General features: G+C 45.3%; 1 protein-coding gene across 1 annotated transcript in view; it reads right to left on the reverse strand.

Annotated features, from left to right (window-relative positions):
• WASHC5 (WASH complex subunit 5) overlaps positions 1 to 21,992 on the reverse strand; it is a 101,070-nt gene that overhangs the window by 48,754 nt on the left and 30,324 nt on the right. Inside the window, exons 11-15 of the mRNA XM_040354954.1 lie at positions 19,869 to 19,998; positions 12,753 to 12,865; positions 7,949 to 8,115; positions 3,393 to 3,468; positions 2,595 to 2,705 (exon numbers count right to left, since the gene is read on the reverse strand). Of these exons, the coding sequence (XP_040210888.1) occupies positions 2,595 to 2,705; positions 3,393 to 3,468; positions 7,949 to 8,115; positions 12,753 to 12,865; positions 19,869 to 19,998 (597 nt within the window). The remainder of the gene's footprint in view (positions 1 to 2,594; positions 2,706 to 3,392; positions 3,469 to 7,948; positions 8,116 to 12,752; positions 12,866 to 19,868; positions 19,999 to 21,992) is intronic.

A 21,992-nucleotide genomic window follows, 5' to 3' on the forward strand; every position in this document is an offset into this window, starting at 1 on the left:
TTTTACGCCCGTCGCGATTCTCAAAACCTGGCGCAATGTAAAAAACTGTGCAAAGCACGTTGGGAAAATGACGTCAAGAGCATGCGCAGTACGGCCGGCGCGGGAGCGCGCCTAATTTAAATGGGACTCGCCCCATTTGAATAGGAACGCCTTGCGCCGGCCGGATTTAAGTTACACAGCCGAAAATTTCTAGGTAAGTGCTTTGTGGATCGGGCACTTAGGTAGAAATTTTCCGGCAGTGTAACTTAAATAGAAAAAGTTATGTTGTGCCGGGTTTTTGTGGATCTGGCCCTGTGTTCTTAGGCAAAATTGTGAGTGAGCCCACTCCCTTGGCTAAGAAGCAACCCCACACATGAATGGTCTTAAGATGCTTTACTGTTGGCATGACACAGGACTGATGGTAGTGCTCACATTTTCTTCTCCGGACAAGGTTTTTTTCTGGATGCCCAAAAACAATCGGAAAGGGGATTCATCAGAGAAAATTACTTTATCCCAGTCCTCAGCAGTCCAATCCTTGTACCTATTGCATAATATCAGTCTGTCCCTGATGTTTTTGCTCGGTAGAAGTGACTTCTTTGCTGCCCTTCTCATCACCAGGCCATCCTCCGAAAGACTTTGCCTCACGGTGGATGTACTTACACCTGCCTGCTGCCATTCCTGAGCAAGCTCTGCACTGCTGGTGGCTGGATCCTGCAACTGAATCAACTATAGGAGACGGTCCTGGCGCTTGCTGGACTTTCTTGGCGCCCTGAAGCCTTCTTCACAACAATTTAACATCTCTCAAAATGTTTTTGATGATCCGATAAATGGTTGATTGAGGTGCTATCTTAGTAACAGCAATATCCTTGCCTGTGAATCCCTTTTTGAGCAAAAAAATTATGACTGCACGTGTTTCCTTGCAGGTAACCATGGTTAACAGATGAAGAACAATGATTTCAAGCACCACCCTCCTTTTAAAATTTCAGTCTATTCTAACTTAATCAGCATTACAGAGTGATTTCCAGCCTTGTCCTTCATCAACACAGACACCCTTTTTAATGAGAGAATCACTGACAATGTCAGCTTGTCCATTTGTGGCAGGCCTGAAATGAAGCGGAATTTTTTTTGGGGGGGATTAAATTCATTTTCATGGCAAAGAGAAACTTTGCAATTAATTGCAATCCATCTGATCACTCTTCAGAACATTCTGGAGTATATGCAAATTGCCATCATAAAAACTGAGGCAGAAGACTTTGTGAAAATGTATATTTGTGTCATTCTCAAAACTTTTGGCCAGACCAGTTCTATTAAGAGCATCAGAAATATAACAATGTGATTTTGATATATGGCAAGAGTATGGGAGGTTGCTGCGGGTAATGAGATGTCATTGTTTGGAGTCAGAGTTTGACGCTTGTAGCAGTTTAAACATATTGCCTGTGTTATTTTTGCAGTGAAGACCAGCCTTTCTCAGCAATGGAACCCTAGGGTTGCCCCAGAGGTGTCTAAGGGTTCCTTGAGCAATGAGTAATTTTTGCATTTTCAGCCAAGTAACCATGAACAACATTGATCTTCATAGCTCTCTGAAAGTTGGGATTCTTCCCGATGACACAAATTTAAGGAGCATTCTTCCTAGTAACTATTGCAGCTGTAGATTCTCGAATTAGTAGCACAAGTTCCCTGAGAGCACAAAGTTATTTAAAACTTTGTAAAAAAAAGTTGAAAAGGGCTGGACAATCTTCCTCGCCACACTCCATCCTGATAGTTTTTGGTTCGTGTTTTGAAAGGTTTGGGACCGATAAAACTGATTTTTTCATCATCAAATCACCTTCCTCTCCTGCCACACATTGACGTCTGTGTGAGGTCCTCACAACATTCAGAGGCACCGACGGCACAAGGAAAATGTGGTAGTAAGGATGTTCTTTTTCCAAATACAGGTATTATCAGGAGACGACAAAGTCACAATGCTGCAGACTTTCGATTGTGGAACCGTTAAGAGAGAAGTATGGGATTTATTTTTGATTCATACCTCCCTCGGTGGATGGAGCATCAGACCGATGCTCCATCTGTCCCCCGACGTCTATGCACTCAGAACTGAGCCACCGAACACCGCCGATGGCTTGGTTCTCACTCCTCCCCGAGAGGAAAGCTGCTGACTGTCAGTCAGTGTCTTTCCTCTGTGCTTCTCCACACTCATTGGAGCGCTGATCTGTGGAAGGGCGGGGAGAGGCTGTCTCAGCGGCTCTCTGAGACTACCATCAATCAGGGCAGCTGGTGGATCATGACGTCGTGATGACGCGCTGCCCCAAATGATGGCAATGAAGTCAACAGAGAGCGGACTTCAGACTGCTCTCCACTGAAAACGGGTCACAGGAGTGCAAAACAAATTGCACTCCTGTGACCCAGAGGAGAAGCCCAGCCTAAAAAGCTCAGGCTGGACATCTCCTTTAAAAGAAAATTGTGTCTCAAAGACATGTTGGCATGACGAGGATAGTAAAATGATTCATTACCCTATTTTCTGGCATGGACAAAGTCTTTGTACACAGGCATTCTTTTCTTCTTTTTTATTCCATTTGAAATACTCAAAAAGATATTGACACGACACATGTGTAACTCACCTTCCTGACATAGGAGACCAGCTCCCCAGAATAATATTGGGAAACACTGAGGAGATCGGGGCTGTTTGCCTGGTTGATACGAAGTAGAGGCAAGTCAAGGGCAGAAGCCAGCTGTAAGAGAAAGCAAAGGAATTATTATTTTAAAAGATAATAATTTGAAGCAATTCGCCTTCCCGCAGTGCGTGTTGAGAAGCTAATGGATGATGGATTAAGGTGGAAGCCCAGACAAAACTTTTTTTTTTGTTTAGGTTTTCCATAGAGTGGGGAAGGGTTAGAACATAGGTCATACATGTCAGGATAATTTCACCTCTCTGGACATGTTACACACAGATTTAGGATGGAAAGTGAGAAATCCCCTAGGGGTGGGACTTAAAAAGGCACTCCATAGTAATACAATAGAATAAATAAAAAGTCAATTTATTAAGTAGATAATGATAAAATAGAAAACATGGAATACACATGACCTAAACAACTGGAAATTAATCATAACAAAGGTACATGACAATATCAACCTGTATTGTCATGTACCTTTGTGATGATGCATTTCCACAAATTTGGTGAATCGGTGTCACTGCCACAGCAAGCAATAGAAGAGAAGCAATAAAAAGCAACTTTCTGTCCCTCCGATCGCCTTTTACTAGGATAAACATAGGGCTCTTCTTAGAGAGAACACATATCAAGAAAACCTGACATAGATCCTATACCATTCTCCACATTATCCCAGCGTAAAATAATGTTTTAATTGGAGCTGTACATTGAATAAAGACACCATAATGTATTAAATGTAAGGTTACTTGCCTTTAGGAAAGTGGCTCTGAGTTTGGTCACCATGAATGGACTGGCTCTTATACTTTCCTGCATAATCGATGTGAAACTAAAGCGAAAAAAAAAAAAAAAAAAACAAAAAAAAAAAGGTAAAAAAGGTAAAATACAATATGAATATATACGTGCTTGAAAAACATTTAGCTTAACCACTTAAGCCCCGGACCAAAATGCTGCCTAAAGACCCAAGGGGTTTTTACAGTTCGGGACTGCGTCGCTTTAACAGACAATTGCGCGGTCATGCGACGTGGCTCCCAAACAAAATTGGTGTCTTTTTTTCCCCACAAATAGAGCTTTATTTTGGTGGGATTTGATCACCTCTGCGGTTTTTATTTTTTGCGCTGTAATAAATATCCCCCAAAAACATATATACATTTTTTTTTTCCCCTCAGTTTAGGCCGATACGTATTCTTCTACCTATTTTTGGTAAAAAAAAAAAAAATCGCAATAATCGTTTATCGGTTGGTTTGCGCAAAATTTATAGCGTTTACAAAATAGGGGATAGTTTTTTTGCATTTATATATATATATTTTTTTTTACTACTAATGGCGGCGATCAGCGATTTTTTTCGTGACTGCGACATTATGGCTGACACTTCGGACAATTTTTACACATTTTTGGGACAATTGTCATTTTCACAGCAAAAAATGCATTTAAATTGCATTGTTTATTGTGAAAATGACAGTTGCAGTTTGGAAGTTAAACACAGGGGGCGCTGTAGGAGTTAGGGATCACTGTGTATGTGTTTACTAGTGTAGGGGTGTGTGGCTGTAGGAATGACGTCATTGATCGTGTCTCCCCTATAAAAGGGGATGACGCGATCGATGCGCCGACACAGTGAAGCACGGGGAAGCCGTGTTTACACACGGCTCTCCCCGTTCTTCAGCTCCGGGGAGCGATCGCGACGGAGCGGCTATAAACAAATAGCCGCGCCGTCGTCCCGGATCGCTCCCCAAGCGGACCCGACCTCCGCATGTACTGGGGGGGGGGGGTCCCGATCGAACCCCCCACCCACGTCTAGCAGAGGACGTACAGGTACGTGATTGTGCCTGTCCGTGCCATTCTGCCGACGTAAATGTACATGAGGAGGTCGGGAAGTGGTTAATAATTCCTGTTTGAACTAGTCACCCTATAGTATAGACCAACCTGTCAGAATACAAATAAGGGAGCTTGCATTGTTAAATTGTTACTTAGCATGCATGCTTGTTCGAGGATAGAGAGTAAGATACCCATTTTAGTTTAAAGCTGAAGTTTAATCTACTTCTACAAATTTTTGTCATGTTACAACCAAAAACGTATATGTATTTTATTTTTATTTTTTTGTTATAGACCAACACAAAGTGGCACATAATTGTGAAGTGGAAGGAAAATGATAAATGTTTTTCAAAATTGTTTACAAAAAAATGTGACAAGTGTGGCGTGTATTCGTATAGCGCCCCCCTGAGTCAATACTTTGTAGAACCGCCTGTCAATGCAATTACAGCTGTAAGTCTTTTTGGGGATGTCTCTACCAGCTTTGCACATTTAGAGAGTGACATTTTTGCCCATTCTTCTTCTTTGTAAAATATCTCAAGCTCTGTCATATTGGATGGAGAGCGTCTGTGAACAGCAATCTTCAAGTCTTGCCACAGATTCTCAATTGGATTTAGGTCTGGACTTTGACTGGGCCATTCTAACACATGAATATGCTTTGATCTAAAACATTCCATTGTATCTCTGGCTGTATGTTTAGGGTCGTTGTCTTGCTGGAAGGTGAAACTCCACCCAGTCTCAAGTCTTTTGTAGACTCCAACAGGTTTTCTTCTAAGATTGCCCTGTATTTGGCTTCATCCAACTTCGCATCAACTCTGACCAACTTCCCTGTCCCTGCTGAAGAAAAGCATCCCCACAACATGATGCTCCCACCACCATGTTTCACGGTGGGGATGGTGTGTTTAGCTTGACGTGCAGTGTTAGTTTTCCGCCACACTTAACATTTTGCTTTTAGGCCAAAAAGTAAAATTTTGGACTCATCTGACCAGAGCACCTTCTTCCACATGTTTGCCGTGTCCCTCACATGGCTTCTCACAAATTGCCAACGGGACTTCTTATGGCTTTCTTTCTTGCCACTCTTCCATAAAGGCCAGATTTGTGGACAGATTCTCCCACCTGAGCTGTGGATCTCTGCAGCTCCTCCAGAGTTACCATGGACCTCTTGGCTGCTTTTCTGATCAATGCTCTCCTTGCCCGGCCTGTCAGTTTGGGTGGACGGCCATGTCTTGGTAGGTTTGCAGCTGTGCCATACTCTTTCTATTTCCCGATGATGGATTGAACAGAGCTCTGTGGGATTTTGCAAAACTTGGGATGTTTTTTTTTATAACCTAACCCCCTGCTTTAAACGTCTTCATAACCTTATCCCTGACCTGGCTGGTGTGTTCATTGGCCTTCATGATATTTTTGGTTCGCTAAGGTTCCCTAACCAATCTCTGAGGGCATCACAGAACAGCTGTATTTACTCTGAGATTAAATTTCACACAGGTGGACTCTAACTACTTATTAGTTGACTTCTGAAGGAAATTGGTTTCACTAGATTTTAGTTAGGGGTATTAAGCTGGATACACACTATGGGGTAGATTCACGTACCTCTGCGCATATTTCCGCCGGGCGCAGCGTATCTAAGATACACTACGCCGCCGTAACTTTTTTTTTTTTCGAATCCTCAAAGAATTTGCGCCGCAAGTTAAGGCGGCGTAGTGTATCTTTGGCAGCGTAAGGGCGCGGAATTCAAATGGATGTGATGGGGGCGTGTTTTATGTAAATACGTTGTGACTCAACGTAAACAACGTTTTTTTTAACGGCGCATGCGCCGTCCGTGGGGGTATCCCAGTGCGCATGCTCGAAATTAAACCGGAACAAGCCAATGCTTACGACGGCGACACCATTTTACACAAATCCCTATACGCGAACTTACGCAAACAACGTAAAAAATTCAAGAGGCGACGCGGGAACGACGGCCATACTTAACATTGAGTACGCCTCATAATAGCAGGGGTAACTATACGCCGGAAAAAGCCGAACGCAAACGACGTAAAAAAATGCGCCGGCCGGACGTACGTTCGTGGATCGCCGTAACAAGCTCATTTGCATACTCAACGCAGAATTAGACGGAAACGCCACCTAGCAGCGGCAGGAAAAATGCACCCAAGATCCGACGGCGTACTAAGACGTACGCCTGTCGGATCGATCCGAGATGCAGTCGTATCTTGTTTTGTAGATACGAAACAAAGATACGACGCGGAAAATTTGAAATTACGCCGTGTATCAAGAGATACGGCGGTGTAATTCTTTTGTGGATCTGCCCCTATACATTTTTCTGTAGGTCTTTTTCCTTCAGATTTACAAAAAACATATAATATATGAGGTCAGACCTTAAGAGTTTAAATTTTTTAAGCAATCAGGCAGGCCCTTGCACTACATGGTTTTGGTAAATTTAAAAGAAATCAGACAACAAAAGTATAGTGTGTACGGGGTCTTAAAGGAGTTGTAAAGGAAATTTTTTTTTTTCTGAAATGACTGTTTACAGGGTATAGAGACATAATAGTTAACTGATTCCTTTTAAAAATGATTAAAAATCAATCATATAATGTACCTGCAGTTTCTGTGATGTTCAAAGCCACAGAGCCAATACAGGGCAGTGATGGTTTGGAAAACGAAAACGATTGGTGCTGAGGGGTTTTAGACACACAGTAATCACACCTCCTTGATTAGGGACCACAGAGAGAAAGCTCCCAGCACTGTGGTCATCAGGAAACAGACAACCAGGAAGTGTGGAGATCAGAAGAATTACAGCAAATTGGGAGCAAAAACTAACAATGAGGACATGAAAACAGCACTGCATTAAGGTAAAGGAAGCTATTAAGATAAAAAAAAAAAAAATTCATTTACAAACCCTTTAAGCCTCGTACACACGATCGGATTTTCCAGACAAAGCGCAGGACTTTTGTCCGAAGGGCATTGGCCAGGAATTTGTCTTGCATACAAAACGCCATTTTAGCTCTTTAGCTACACACCCTTTGGGCACCTTCTGCTAATGTCGCGTTTGGTGAGCATAGATTCCGAGCACACGTGTTTTTACATTGGAGGGCCTGTCATCACACATTTCCTGTTGGAAAATCCGATCGTGTGTACGAGGCTTTAGAGTAAAGGGGACCGAGTAAAAAATGTGCACCACAAGTCAGATATTTATTAGTAAAACATTTTGAAAACCATTTATAAATTTTCCTTACACTAATATATATATATATATATATAAATAAATAAATAAATAAATAAAAAGTGAAATCTAATGAATAAAAGGGGTGGACCAGGAAAAGTAAAGAGCTGGATAATGCTGCACAGGAAACGAGGCAGGCTAAATCTAAATTTTTGCAGCTTCTACTGCACACTGTGAGCAGTGAAACAGAGTAAGCAATTTCAGTACACGAGAGGCGTCTGCACAAATGTGCAAGACAGGAAAGAAAGGCTGGAATTCAGCTTTAAAAAAAAGCACTCACCTGTCAATCAGCTGCCAGGCATAGGACAGGTCACCCACAATCTGCATGGTTATGAGCACCTCCTCTTTGATATTAATGGTGCGAATCATCTGATGTAGAAACTTCCTGGTGTCAGCCAGGAACTGGCAAATCTGAAGGTTACTCTCCAGCTGGTGAAACTCCTGAACCTACAGAAAGAGATAAATATGAACAATAAAAGAACGTTACCGCTAAACTTGGAAAGAGCAGTAGTGTGGGCTAGTGACATACTAATCGGAAGCACCAAAATCCCTGGAAAGAACATACACACAGAAATCATTTATTGGGATTTTTGGTGGTGCCTTAGATAAATGGTAACATTTATCTAAGGCACTGCCAAAAATTCCATTAAGAAAAAAAAAATCTTTACGTACGTACGTACGTACGTACGTACGTACGTACGTACGTACGTACGTACGTACAGGTTAAACTCGAAAAATTCTGTACGTACGTACGTACGTACGTACGTACGTACAGGTGAAACTCGAAAAATTAGAATATTGTGCAAAAGTTCATTTATTTCACTAATGCAACTTAAAAGGTGAAACTAATATATGAAATAGACTCATTACAGGCAACGCAAGATAGCTCAAGCCGTGATTTGTTATAATTGTGATGATTATGAAAACCCCAAACCCACAATCTCAGAAAATTAGAATATTGTGAAAAGGTGGAATATTCTAGGCTCAAAGTGTCCCACTTTAATCAGCTAATTAAGCCATAACACCTGCAAAGGGTTCCTGAGCCTTTAAATGGTCTCTCAGTCTGGTTCAGTAGGAATCACCATCATGGGAAAGACTGCTGACCTGACAGTTGTACAGAAAACTATCATCGACACCCTCCATAAGGAGGAAAAAGCCTCAAAAGCTAATTGCAAGGAGAAGTTGGATGTTCCCAAAGTGCTGTATCAAAGCACATTAATAGAAAGTTATGTGGAAGGGAAAAGTGTTGAAGAAAAAGGTGCACAAGCAGAAGGAATGTCCACAGCCTGGAGAGGATTGTCAGGAAAAAGCCATTCAAAAGTGTTGGGGACTTTACCAAGGAGTGGACTGAGGCTGGAGTCAGCGCATCAAGAGCCACCACACACAGACAGATCCTGGACAAATTTTGCATCGGATTTGAAAACCAAGGAGCCGGAGTATGGAGGAAGAATGGAGAGGCACACACTGCAAGATGCTTGAAGTCCAGTGTGAAGTTTCCACAGTCTGTGTTGATTTGGGGAGCCGTGTCATCTGCTGGTGTTGCTCCAATGTGCTTCATTAAGTTCGGGGTCAACGCAGCTGTCTACCAGGTGATTTTGGAGAACGTCATGCTTCCTTCCGCAGAGGGGCTCTATGGGGATGCTGACTTAATTTTCCCAGCAGGACTTGGCACCTCCCCCACACTGCCAAAAGCACCAAAACCTGGTTCAATGACCGTGGGATTACTGTGCTTGATTGGCCAGCAAACTCGCCTGACCTGAACCCCATAGAGAATCTATGGGGCATTGCCAAGAGAAAGGTGAGACAGAACAATACAGAAAAGCTGAAGGCCGCTATTGAAGCATCCTGGTCTTCCATAATACCTCAACAGTGCCACCAGGCTGATCGATTCCATGCCACGTCACATTGAGGGGCCCAAACCAAGTACTGAGTACATATGCATGCTTCTACTTTTCAGAGGTCCGATATTGTACAATCCTCATTATATTGATTGCATGTAATATTCAAATTTTCTGAGATTGTAGATTTGGGGTTTTCATGAGCTGTAAGCCCTAATCATCACAATTATGACAAATCACGGATTGAACTATCTTGCTTTGCATGTAATGAGTCTATCTCATATATTAGTTTCACCTTTTAAGTTTCATTAGTGAAATAAATGAACTTTTGCACAATATTGACATTTTTTGAGTTTCACTTGTATATGTATGTACAGTATGTATGTATGTATGTATGTATGTATGTATGCAGACCTCAAATTTTCCACTCGCCTACTTGCATTTTGCGAGTGGAAAATGAGGTCTGGCGAGGAGCTGGGCTGCCTGGGAGTGGGGGGGGGGGGCGAGCACCGCTGGCGGGCGGGGTTAATCGCGAGATGTTCTCCCAGTGAACACCCCGATGGCAGAGAGCATAGAGGAAGAGGAGAGCCTGTGATAGACAACACATCTCAGCATTGGACCCGCATTCTGTCTATTACAGGCGCGGGGTCAGGAGGAGGCGGGGCTGTGGGAGTGATCCCACGGCTCTCCTCTTCCTACTGTCATAATCTGGCCGCCAATGGGAGCACGTGAGTCTTCAATGGGGGCAAAGTGAATCTGCAATTGGGGGCACAGTGAATCTGCAATTGGGGGCACAGTGAATCTGCAATTGGGGGCACAGTGAATCTGTAATGGGGGAACAGTGAATCTGTAATGGGGGAACAGTGAATCTGTAATGGGGGAACAGTGAATCTGTAATGGGGGAACAGTGAATCTGTAATGGGGGAACAGTGAATCTGCAATGGAGGAAAAGTGAATCTGCAATGGAGGAAAAGTGAATCTGCAATGGGGGCACGGTAAAACCGCAAATGGGGCACTGTGAGGCTGCACTGGTGGGCACGGTGAGGCTGCAATGGTGGGCACGGTGAGGCTGCAATGGTGGGCACGGTGAGGCTGCAATGGTGGGCACGGTGAGGCTGCAATGGTGGGCACGGTGAGGCTGCAATGGTGGGCATGGTGAGGCTGCAATGGTGGGCACGGTGAGGCTGCAATGGTGGGCACGGTGAGGTTGCAATGGTGGGCACGGTGAGGCTGCAATGGTGGGCACGGTGAGGCTGCAATGGTGGGCACGGTGAGGCTGCAATGGTGGAACGGTAAGTTCACAATGTTGAGCACGGTGAGGCTGCAATGGTGGGCACGGTAAGGCTGCAATGGTGGGCATGGTAAGGCTGCAATGGTGGGCACGGTAAGGCTGCAATGGTGGGCACGGTAAGGCTGCAATGGTGGGCACGGTAAGGCTGCATTGATGGGCACAGGTGAGGGGAACTGATAAAGTTGTTGTTAATATTTATTTTTGTAACTTAATTCTGCATAAAACATTTCACAAGATAATTTATGAGGGCGTGATTAGCGGCAGAATTAGGGGCGGAGCGGGGTAAGGGCAACTAGTGGCGAGTAACCCTTGAGACCTGGCTAGTGGTTCAAGACTTGAAATTTTTAGCCCTTTGTATGTATATGTATGTTACCTCTAAACTTGAGTAAATATCGAATTTGGTGTTATTTGCAGCTTCTTTTTCTTTTATTGCAAGCTGCAGCACTAAAAAAGTGTCTAAAAGCTTAATATTTTAAAAAGTATAAATAGTACAAAAAAGTTGAAGAAGTCCCATCATTAGCTGAATGAGATGCACATTTTAAAGTTGAATGGTCTTCAATAGCTGAAAGTATGCAGAAGTTACGCAGAGCCAAAAAACGTACGGAAATAAGAATAATAAAAAACGAATATCAACTAGAAAATGCATTTCCTGAGGAAAATGCGATGCGTGGGAATGCTGAATTGCTGAGCCCGCGCCAAAGCCATTCACCATAACCACTACACTATCTTTAGGACACACAGCTCCTTTCTCTATCTGCAAAGTAGAGAGTATCCCGACTTCCTGGTCGCCCCTCCCCCCTCAAGAGGTTTCCCCTCCCCCCAGGTCAGTGAGGAGGAATATTGCACTGAGGTAAGGAAAGCTATTTATGGAAAGACATTCCATTACAAACGCCTTTTAATTCACAGACCAAATGCATGAATCAAGCCTTCAAACAAACCTTAATAAATCCATAACCGTACATGCGATCGATACAGCGATTACACCGTTTGAAAGACATGGCCCTTGTGAACGCATCGATATGAAATTTATGTTGATAAACTTAAAAATGTGGCCATGTCAGCGATTTAGAAAAGAGTGTCTTTGTGTGTTTTGCAGGAACATTTTTTAGACTTTTTAACATGAGAGTCAATGACAGAAAATTTCAGGCTCTTGTCCTTTAGAAGCTCCAGGAACTAAAACTAAAATACGTATCACAAAACTGATCAAAATACCTACGTTTTGATATATAAATTGTGTATGACAAGTAGATCTTGTGGGCGTGAGAGCAATTTGTTTCCCCTTTTTTAAAGATAATTTTTTTTTCAATGATCTCCACTCTAAAGGTCACATGACACACTCTAAAACTGTTCCATAGGATTACATTATAACCGATAAAATTTTCTGAAAAAAATCACTAAACGTAAATTGCGTTTTCACAAAAACCGTAAAAGATCTCAATCTGAAAAGTCATAGCCGGATAGCTGAATATTTTGTGACCGCTTTAAAGTTTGTTTGGTGTCTGTAAGTGAAAGTATGAAGGGACTGAAACCGCGTGTGATTTGAAGCGGTAAAAAGGATGTTCTCATTGACTTCAATGTTAAAAAAAGTGTCTAAAAGCTTAATATTTTAAAAAGTATAAATAGTACAAAAAAACTTGAAGAAGTCCCATCGTTAGCTGAACGAGACGAACGTTTTAATAGTTGAATGGTCTCAATAGCTGAAAGTATGCAGAAGTTACGCAGAGCCAAAAAACGTACGGAATAATAAAGGAGAAAAATAATAAAAAACGAATACCAATACTGGGAATGCTTATTAAAGCATTCCCACTAAAAACGAATATCAATACTGGGAATGCTTATTAAAGCATTCCCACTAAATATTGGGAATGCTAAATATAGCATTCCCACTAATAAAAACGAATAACAATACTGGGAATGCCATTTATAGCATTCCCACTAATAACTGGAACTCAAACCTCTTCCAAAGCCTGTATGAGCTGCACAGTCTTCCGTCCCGCTGCTGTAGAATCATCATAGCTCAGGGACTGGATTTGTTTGGAGATCTCACGAAACCAGGCCTGCAGATTCTCTGCAGAAAAAAGGACAGAAGGTCAGCGTCTGGCTTTTATATATAAAAAAGGTGATAAAAACGGTTATTCAACCAAAAGATAAAATGTATGCAAACCATCACAAGAGAAAAGGCTGGCACAGCTAAGCAAGGGCGGAAAGATTGCAAAACACCTATTTTGAGAAACAGTTCAATCAATCTTTAATTTATAAAAAGTGGAGTTCGGCCGAAATATTTTTTTTCGTACTCACCGTAAAATCCTTTTCTCCGAGTCCATGGACGGACACAGCTCCTTAAATCTTGACAAGTGGGTTATGTTCCCTGTTTACAGGAGAGGACTAGGCAGAAACATGTTAGATAATTAAATGCATGTTACATTAACAGAGTTGAACAGCCCTGCCCAGGGGCGGTCCCTCCAGACATAACCCTGCTCACTGCAGCATGCAGCCTCAGTTCGTAACAAGCAGTACAAACCTAAAAAGGAGGGGTGGGTGCTGTGTCTGTCCATGGACTCAGAGAAAAGGATTTTACGGCGAGTACAAAAAAATCCTATTTTCTCTTATCGTCCATGGACGGACACAGCTCCCTAAATCTTGACAAGTGGGATGTCCCCAAGCAGTGTCAAAAACGAGGGGTGGGAAATACATCAGTAAAACCAATTTTAATTTCACCCAAAAACGGAGGAGGTGCAACTTTAAACAGCCACCGGCAAAAACTAGCGGCTGAAAAAAGCATCACAAGATGCACTCACAGCAACCATGTAAATTCTGGAAAAAACGTGAACGGACGAGCAAGTCGCCTCCTCGCACACCTGTGAGACCGACGCATGATGTCGGTAAAAAACCCAGGAAGCACCAATTGCCCTGGTCGAAAAGTGCCGTGAGCGAAAAGGGGGGCCCGCCCCTTAAGAGCATATGCCTGTATGACAGCCTGCCTGATCCACGAGACATGGTGGTCAACGAGACCGCCAGCCCCTTTTGTGGACCAGACACAGAAACAAAAGACAGTCAGAACTCCGAAACGGAGCTGTAGCAGGCTGGTACACCCACAAAGCGCGTACCACGCCTAAAGTATGAAAGGAAACCTCCGTAGGATGCGCCGGTCGAGGACAGAAGGATGGAAGAACAATGTCCTTATTGCGGCGAAAGGCCGAAAACCACCTTCGGAAGAAGGGAAGGTCACGGGCGCACCACCACCTAATCCTTATGGAGGATCAAGCATGGCGGCTTGCAAGACAAGACCCCTCTAACAGATGTAAAGGCCACTAAAGGGGCCACCTTCTGAGATAGTGTCAAGAGAAAATCTCTCTGATGTTTCCAAAAGGAAGGTTCCTGAAGAACCTGAGAGCACCAGAGTCAAAACTCATGGGGGAAGAGATGGGCCAAGAGGGGAAAGTATATGACAAACCCCCTGCACACAAAAAGGGACCCACCAGGGAACGGGCCACAAAAAGGCCACTGAAAGAACACAGCCAAGGCTGAAATCTGCCCCCAAACGGTGCTTTAAGCAATTTTTAGATCCACTCCAAGCTGTAAAAACAGCAGGACCCTGGACACCAAGTACGTACGTGGACGTCACTCCATCCCTTCGCACCAAGAGATGTAGGCCTGCCAGGTGCGACGGTAGATCCTCCGGAAGAAGACTACCGTGCCCTCAGCATTGTTGAGATGACCGAGTCAGACAGACCCCGGTCACTTAAAGGAGTTGTAAAGGAAATTTTTTTTTTTGCTCAAATGACTGTTTACAGGGTATAGAGACATATCAGTTAACGGATTCCTTTTAAGAACAGATAAAAAAAACAATCATATAATGTACCTTTAGTTTCAGTTTCGTTTTTGCATGTTATGCTGCCTCTGTGCTGTATAGAGCCATAGAGAAGTGAGGGTTTGAAAACGAAACTAGAATCTCCCAGTACTGTGGTCCAAAGGAAACAGACAACCAGGAAGTGTCCAGAACAGAGAAGAATTACAGCAACATCAGAGCAAAAACGAACAATGAGGACATGAAACCAGGACTGCAGTAAGGTAAAGGAAGCCATTTAGCTAAAAAAAAAAAAAAAATCCTTTAGTGACCCTTTAAAGTCTGGCTTCCAATAACCATGTTGAGCAAGTCAGTGACTGTACAACAGGAGGAAGTAAGGGACCTCGAGACAGAGGGACCTCCCACAGTGGCAACCGCCAGGGTACCTCTGCTACCAGGCGCCCGATATCAGCGTACCAAGGACGCCAAGGTCAATCTGGAGCGATTAGAATCATCGTGATCTCCTCAGCCTCAACTCTGTGGGGCAGCCAAGGAAGCAACTACAATTGAGGAACGAAAAAAAGTCGCCGATACAGACCCCATAGGGCCACCAGCGTGACTTACGTGTCTGTACCAGATCACTAGACCTGGCCACTAACTTCGACACCCTTGCGGTGGAGACCAGCGGCCAGGAGATCCATGCCCTGTAAGGCTCACCTCCTGCAAGGGAACCCGAAAGACCCCAAGCACAAAGACCAGTCGCCCTGGTCCAGCATCTGGCGACTCCAGTAGTCCGCCTGCCGGTATACCTGATGGTAGACCGAAGCCACGGCCGTGGCGTTGTCCGGCTGAAACCAGATCCGACGACCTTGCAACCTCCTCGACCACGAGGAGAAGCATAGCCTGATCGCCTAAAATAGTAGGACAATGAACGGTAGACAGCACCTGGTATTCCCAGGCGGTCTCCCACCCAGGCACTAGCCAGGCCCGACCCTGGGTAGCTACGAGACCAGACGAGAGCGGGCACATTCAGGGAGGTGTGGCCGTGGGTCCACGCAAGTTCAGCGACTCAGGGCCGACTGGACACCCCCCAGGTTCACAACCCATGGCATCCGTCGTTAACACCGACCACTGGAAGGAAGAAACAACTTCCCGGACCGAAGAGTCGGGGATCTCTGTCACTAACTCAGAGAGACTCTGACTAGGTGGCGCACCGGAATCTGATGATTTCAGAGACAAGAGATTTTTACCACCTGGACAGTATTTCCCGTGGAAAACCCGATTGTGGAACTGGGCATACAGTACCGCCTCGAACCAGCAGGCGCCCGGAGAGAAGACAGATTACGTGATGCCAATACCTTCACCGCAGATTGAAGAGAGTCTGCAATTTCTCCAGGGGAAGAAGGACCTTCGCCATAGAAGAGTCTGGATCAACCCTAGAAACTCCAACGCCGAGTCGGAACCTAGCATGCCCAGGATTTGAACCCTGGGTCGCACACATGGAGGGCAGGCTTGCTGCCACTGAGCTACACCTTCTGGCCTAAACGTTTAACACCCACCCGAATCTTCGGAGGGTCTAAATGGGAATAACACATCCACTAGGTCTGAGACAGAAGCTGCTCTCAGAAGAAAGTCGTCCAAGTAGCCAATGAGGCAAAGCCTCGCTGTCCCAACAAAGTTAGGATAAGTGCAAGCTCCCAGTTGAAAACCCATGGTGCTGACGCCAGATCAAAGGGGAGAGCCACAGGCTGACAGAGACCTTCTCTCATCACGAAGCACAGAAGAAAAAAAAAACTGACATTCGCAAAACGGGACATGCATGTATGCGTCCCTGATGTCCGAGGACGCCAGGACGGCCCCCGGATGGAGCGCAGCTACAACCGAACAAATGGATTCCATGCGGAACTACCCGACGTTCACAAAAGGTATTTAGGGCCTGAGGCCCATAGAAAACCCCAAATCTCTCGTCCTGCAGGAAAGGTAAAATTACCCCGCAGCTTAGCAAGTCCCACACTGCCCAAGGCAGAACGATGGGCTGGGAGAGGAAGACACGAGGAAAGAACTTTGTTCTGTGGATAGGAGGAAACCCTATCTAGTACTCCGAAGAGACCACCTCGCAGACCCACTGGTCGGAGAGCAGGGAGGTTTCACCAAATGGTGAACCTGCAAGCCGCCCCTCCCACCTAGAGACAGGGAGGGAAGGCTTCATACATTGGCAGGATTTTGGTGCCGGCGTGATCGGCTTACGAACCCAGGGACAGATTAGTCCCCCAGCTGGGTCTTTGACGGCCTGGGAGGGTTGCCCCTAAATAATACACACACATAGTGTGTATGTATATTATGTAGGTGTATGCACACATGTCTTTGGAGGAAACCAGAGTACCCGGAGGAAACCCACGCAGACACAGGGAACGACAATGCAAGCTCCAGGCAGATTGGCGTCAGTGTCCGGATTCGAACAAATGACTCTCTTGCTGCCAAGTAATGGAGTTAACCACTACACCTCCATGTGCATAAAACCATTCTGAAACAGAAGCCCTGGATAACAAGGGCGCAGCATTCAATGAAGCATCACAGACCTATATGAGGCCCTGGACCAGCTGGTCCGCTAGCCTAATAACTTTGGGAGAGAGTCGGTGCTCCTCCACTGTCTGATGCAAAATGCTCACTCCGTGAGTTGTATACAGCACTGGGGGGGTCAGGACTACTTCAAGATGGCCGCCGAGCATTCAGAATGCGGCCACAGGAAAATGTCCGACCGCAATGTAAGCTGTGCCATAGCGTGGCTACGACAAAATGGCCGCCAAAGGGAGTTTTCAATGTATATGAAAAACCTCCCATAAAATGGCGCCAGCGCCGACTGAGACCCCAGAGTAGTGGCCACAATAGGCCGCAAGTCAGACCCCAGCATGGTAAACATGGAACGGGTCAGTATTTCGGATCTTCTATCAGTCAGATCCATACAAGCGGGGGTTCCCGCAATTGGGAGAGTGGTCACCTATACATGACACCCGGAGGGTCCACCACCATATAAGAAGCCCACCTTTTGAAAAGGCTCTCCTCAAAAGGGACACTGAACCGCCCGGCGGTGAGGGACTACAAAAGCCCTCAGCGGCTGTTCTCATTCTGCCTCTTAGTAATTATCAAAGAAGGGAACAGAAAGAAAAAACCTACACAGGGGGCGGTCTGATTTGTGTGATCCAAAAAAGACAGAGCCCTCGGCGGAAACCCAGCTGCACTATCCAGCTTAAGAGAGTCCCTTGCAGCAGTGAGAAGCGCACCCATAAATGCCTTATTCTGCTTTTTTTTTTTACTACCCAGGTACCTGGTCCATGGCTTCATAACAGAGCATTCCCCAGGGGATAACGGGGGAAGGGGGCACTCTTTTACCGCCCGTCCGCATTCCACCCCCACCCTGGCACAAATGTGTCCAGGACTAACAATAAAACCTCTGTGGGAATCCCAGGTGCTAACACCTGCTGCCACCAACAGCATGTGGGGAAGGACCCAGATACTGACTCCAAATAATAAGAATATTTACATAGTGTGTATGTATAATATGCACACCTGTCCTTACAAATAAACAAAAGCTCCTAGAGCCCTATTCAGGGCCTCTCACCCACTTGCTGCACTGATCAGGGGTACCCAGGAGACTCACCTCAGGAGGAGACTGCCCAGCGCTGCCGTCCGCTCTCAGCACACAGTGTGTGAGAGGAAAAGAACTGTGAGGTAACTGTGCGGCATCTGCAGGGACCTGTGTGCCAAATGGTGGCAAAATGCAGCGTTAAACAGGAAAAGCCTCCTAGGGCTTTTTAACAGTGAAAAACCCCTCACAGGAAAGCCCCATACAAAAAAGAAAAAACACAGGCCAGATAACACAGTCCCTTCAGGAAGGCCCCGTGACAACAGCGATGCTAGCAATGCAGCAAGGGAAAAGGAGCAGAGAAGGGAGGAGAAGAGGACCCCCGAACCCCAGGAATGCCCAGCCGTACCAACCCACCGAAGCGGGAGGGACTGTACTTACCCGTCCAAGCGAGGACTTGCTGACGCATTCCTGACAGAACTACCACCGCAATGGAGGTAGCTGTCGGCCCGGTCCACTGTGAGTGAGACAACACCACTGCCCAGTCATATGTGGACCTCGGAGCAAAGCTCACCGGCCACCCCAGGAGTCATTGGGTATGGCGTGGCAGACCCAGCCTCTTTGCAAAGGTGTGCCCACGCTTGCTGGTCGGACTGAGTAGACTACAAGGATCTATATTATCCCGCCTGTCTCTCAGCCAACAGTTGAAAGAAGATTCTTCAAGAAAAAGTAAAATAAAATTTCCCCTCAGGGAGCTGGGCCCAAAGGGAGCCATACGTCCTCCTTGCTAGGCAGAACGAAACTGAGGCTGCATGCTGCAGTGAGGAGGGTTATGTCTGGAGGGACTGCCCCCGGGGCGGGGCTGTTCAACTTTGTTAATGTAACATGTATTTAATTATCTAACCTGTTTCTGCATAGTCCTCTCCTGTAAACAGGGAACATAACCCACTTGTCAAGATTTAAGGAGCTGTGTCCGTCCATGGACGATAAGAGAAAAAAGTTAAAAGTCAGCAGCTACAAATACTGCAGCTGCTGACACAGGGGCCTGCAAATAATTGCATGGACAATCAGTGGATTGTGGGTGCATTGTCAGGCTCCTGCACACTCTTAACTCTGTAGTCTTTTCGTTAGAAAGTTGAAAAAAGTGTCAATGGACTACAAGTGCGGTAAACTACAAGCCTGTCTGCTGCTGTGGGCAATTTTAAATGCGATAGTGGCCGTGGGAGAGAAGTACCGCCTGCACACTGTCACAGGAGGGGCATGTAGGAGCCCATTACATGTTACATCCTAAATACGGGTGTAACATGTCCCAGAAGTGATATCAATTATTTTCCCCTCTATCGGTAATGATAATCATGACAATAGTTTAGATATAACCACCTATTGGAAGTGGGGAAATAAAAAGTGCTGTGGATAGGGCAATACAGTAAAAATGTCCCCCAAACATGCAGAGGTGTCTTCTATAGCAGTGGTCATCAACCCTGTCCTCAGGGCCCACTAACAGGCCAGGTTTGCAGGATAACTGAAATACATCACATTTGCTGCTCAGTGATTGCAGTATTCTAGTCTGCATCTCTCCAAGGCAATACATAAAACCTGGCCTGTTAGTGGGCCCTAAGGACAGGGTTGATGACCACTGCCCTATAGCCTCCTGGACTATTCGGGTCATGTGATGTTGCAAGAGTGGCAACAGTGTCTTACCATTCTTCTCCACTCTGGTAAGAGGCTTTACCCCGGAAAATACATCAGCCAGTTCCATCATACGTTCTGAACCTTCCTTCCGATAGTTCTCCCACTTGGCCTGTTTCTCAGACAACATTTGCTTAAACATCTGCAGGGAGAGAGAAATAAATAATACATAAAAAAAAAAAACTCCCAAAAAACTGGACACTGAGACACAGACCTGACAGGCAGGGGGGGGAGGGGGTGAGGGGGACAGAGGAGAGCTGAGCATGATGGAGGCACGTAAACTGATATCATGCACAGCTCTCGCTCACTCTCGTGAGAGTTTGCCAGGAACGGAGGATGGATGAGTCATAAGAGGGCCAATGAGAGCTGCAGGTGTGTGTCTGTAAATCCAGGAAGCTTTAGCTGCCCACAGTTAAAATAGTTGCAGCCAGACTCAGTGGAGTGATATTTCTGAAGAATATGTGGCAAGTACAGAATCACAGTATATATATAAAACAATATGCAAAGTGGTTGGAGGGAAGCTTCAGAATGGCAAAGGTGTTTTTATTACAAAATATGTGAGCAGACTGCAGTTTAAGAGCTGCAATTCCTAAACCCTTCCTCCGATTTGGATGTGCATACCCTCAAATTAAACCTGAGATTGCGCACTTTTAAGCTATATCCATTATAGAACTATAGCTTGAATATGTTTTGGTAAATGCCTGAAAAAAAAAAAACTAAAAGTGTGCCTGTGCCAAAATATATATGGGCCTAACTGTATTTCCTTTCTTCAGCACTTGCCAAACCCTAGCAGCAGGGGGGGTCCCTGAATTACATTGACTTCAACTGAATATGACTTATTTCAAACAATTTCTGGGCTTTCACACAACATGGTGCTTTCCTACTTGCACACTAATAGAAAATGTCCATGAGCTTCCATTTTTAGGGAACTATACACATAGGCGATTAGTTTCTCTGCTGGTTGGTAGAGAATCTTCACCCCATGCACACACTGGGCCAGATTCAGATAGATCAGCGGATCTTTAGATCCGCGTAATCTATCCGATTTAAGATCCGCCGCCGCAAGTTTTAGAGGCAAGTGGGTAATTCACAAAACACTTACCTCCAAACTTGCGGCGACGGATCGTAAATCCCCCGGCGGAATTCAAATTCCGCAGCTAGGGGGAGTGTAATATTTAAATCAGGCGCGTCCCCGCGCCGATTTAAATGCGCATGCGCCGTCCGTGAATTTTCCAGGCGTGCATTGCTCCCAATGACGTCGCTAGGACGTCATTAGTTTCGGCGTGAGCTTAACTTGCGTCCAGCGCTTTTGTGTATCGACGTACGCAAACAACGTAAAAAAAACAAAAACAAATTTGACGCGGGAACGACGGCCATACTTAACATTGGCTGCGCCTCATAGAAGCAGGGGTAAGTATACGCCGGGAAAACGCTTACGTAAACAACGTAAAGTGACTGTGTCGGGCCCGTGTACGTTCGTGAATTGGCGTATCTCGCTGATTTACATATCCTCGCCGTAAATCAGCGAGAACGCCCCCAGCGGCCATTTTAAAATTGCAGTTAAGATCCGACGGTGTAACACAGTTACACCTGTCGGATCTTAGGCATATCTATGCGTAACTGATTCTATGAATCAGTCGCATAGATACGACCGGCCTAAGTCAGAGATACGACGGTGTATCAGGAGATACACCGTCATATCTCTCTGTGAATCTGGCCCACTAAGTGTGGCTAGCTGTGGTAAGGAGCTGCATGGTCAGATTTGTACTGTACTCAGGGCCCCCGATAGAAATCATGGGGCCCCGTACAGCCTACCTGACGGGGATCCTTCAGCTCTACCCCTGGCCCCCCCCTATGACATTCTGACATTCTTCCGGGCCCGAAATAGGAGAAAAAGTCCCTCCCCCTTCCAGGACCTACATAAAACACATTGAGCTAAAGGAATAATAATAATAATAATAATAATAAAAAAAACAACTAAAAAGTACAGGGGGGGCAGGGGTGTTGGGTGGGGGGGACGAAGTTCGGTCATGGTGGCTGGAGGATTTTTTTTTTTTTTACATTAATTAGTTCTCTGTTCAGGTTGCCTGGGCCCCCCTGGTGGTTGGGCTCGATACAACAGGGCCAGTTGTACTG

The sequence above is a fragment of the Rana temporaria genome, chromosome 5 (genome assembly GCF_905171775.1).
Source record: "Rana temporaria chromosome 5, aRanTem1.1, whole genome shotgun sequence".
Lineage (NCBI taxonomy): Eukaryota > Metazoa > Chordata > Amphibia > Anura > Ranidae > Rana > Rana temporaria.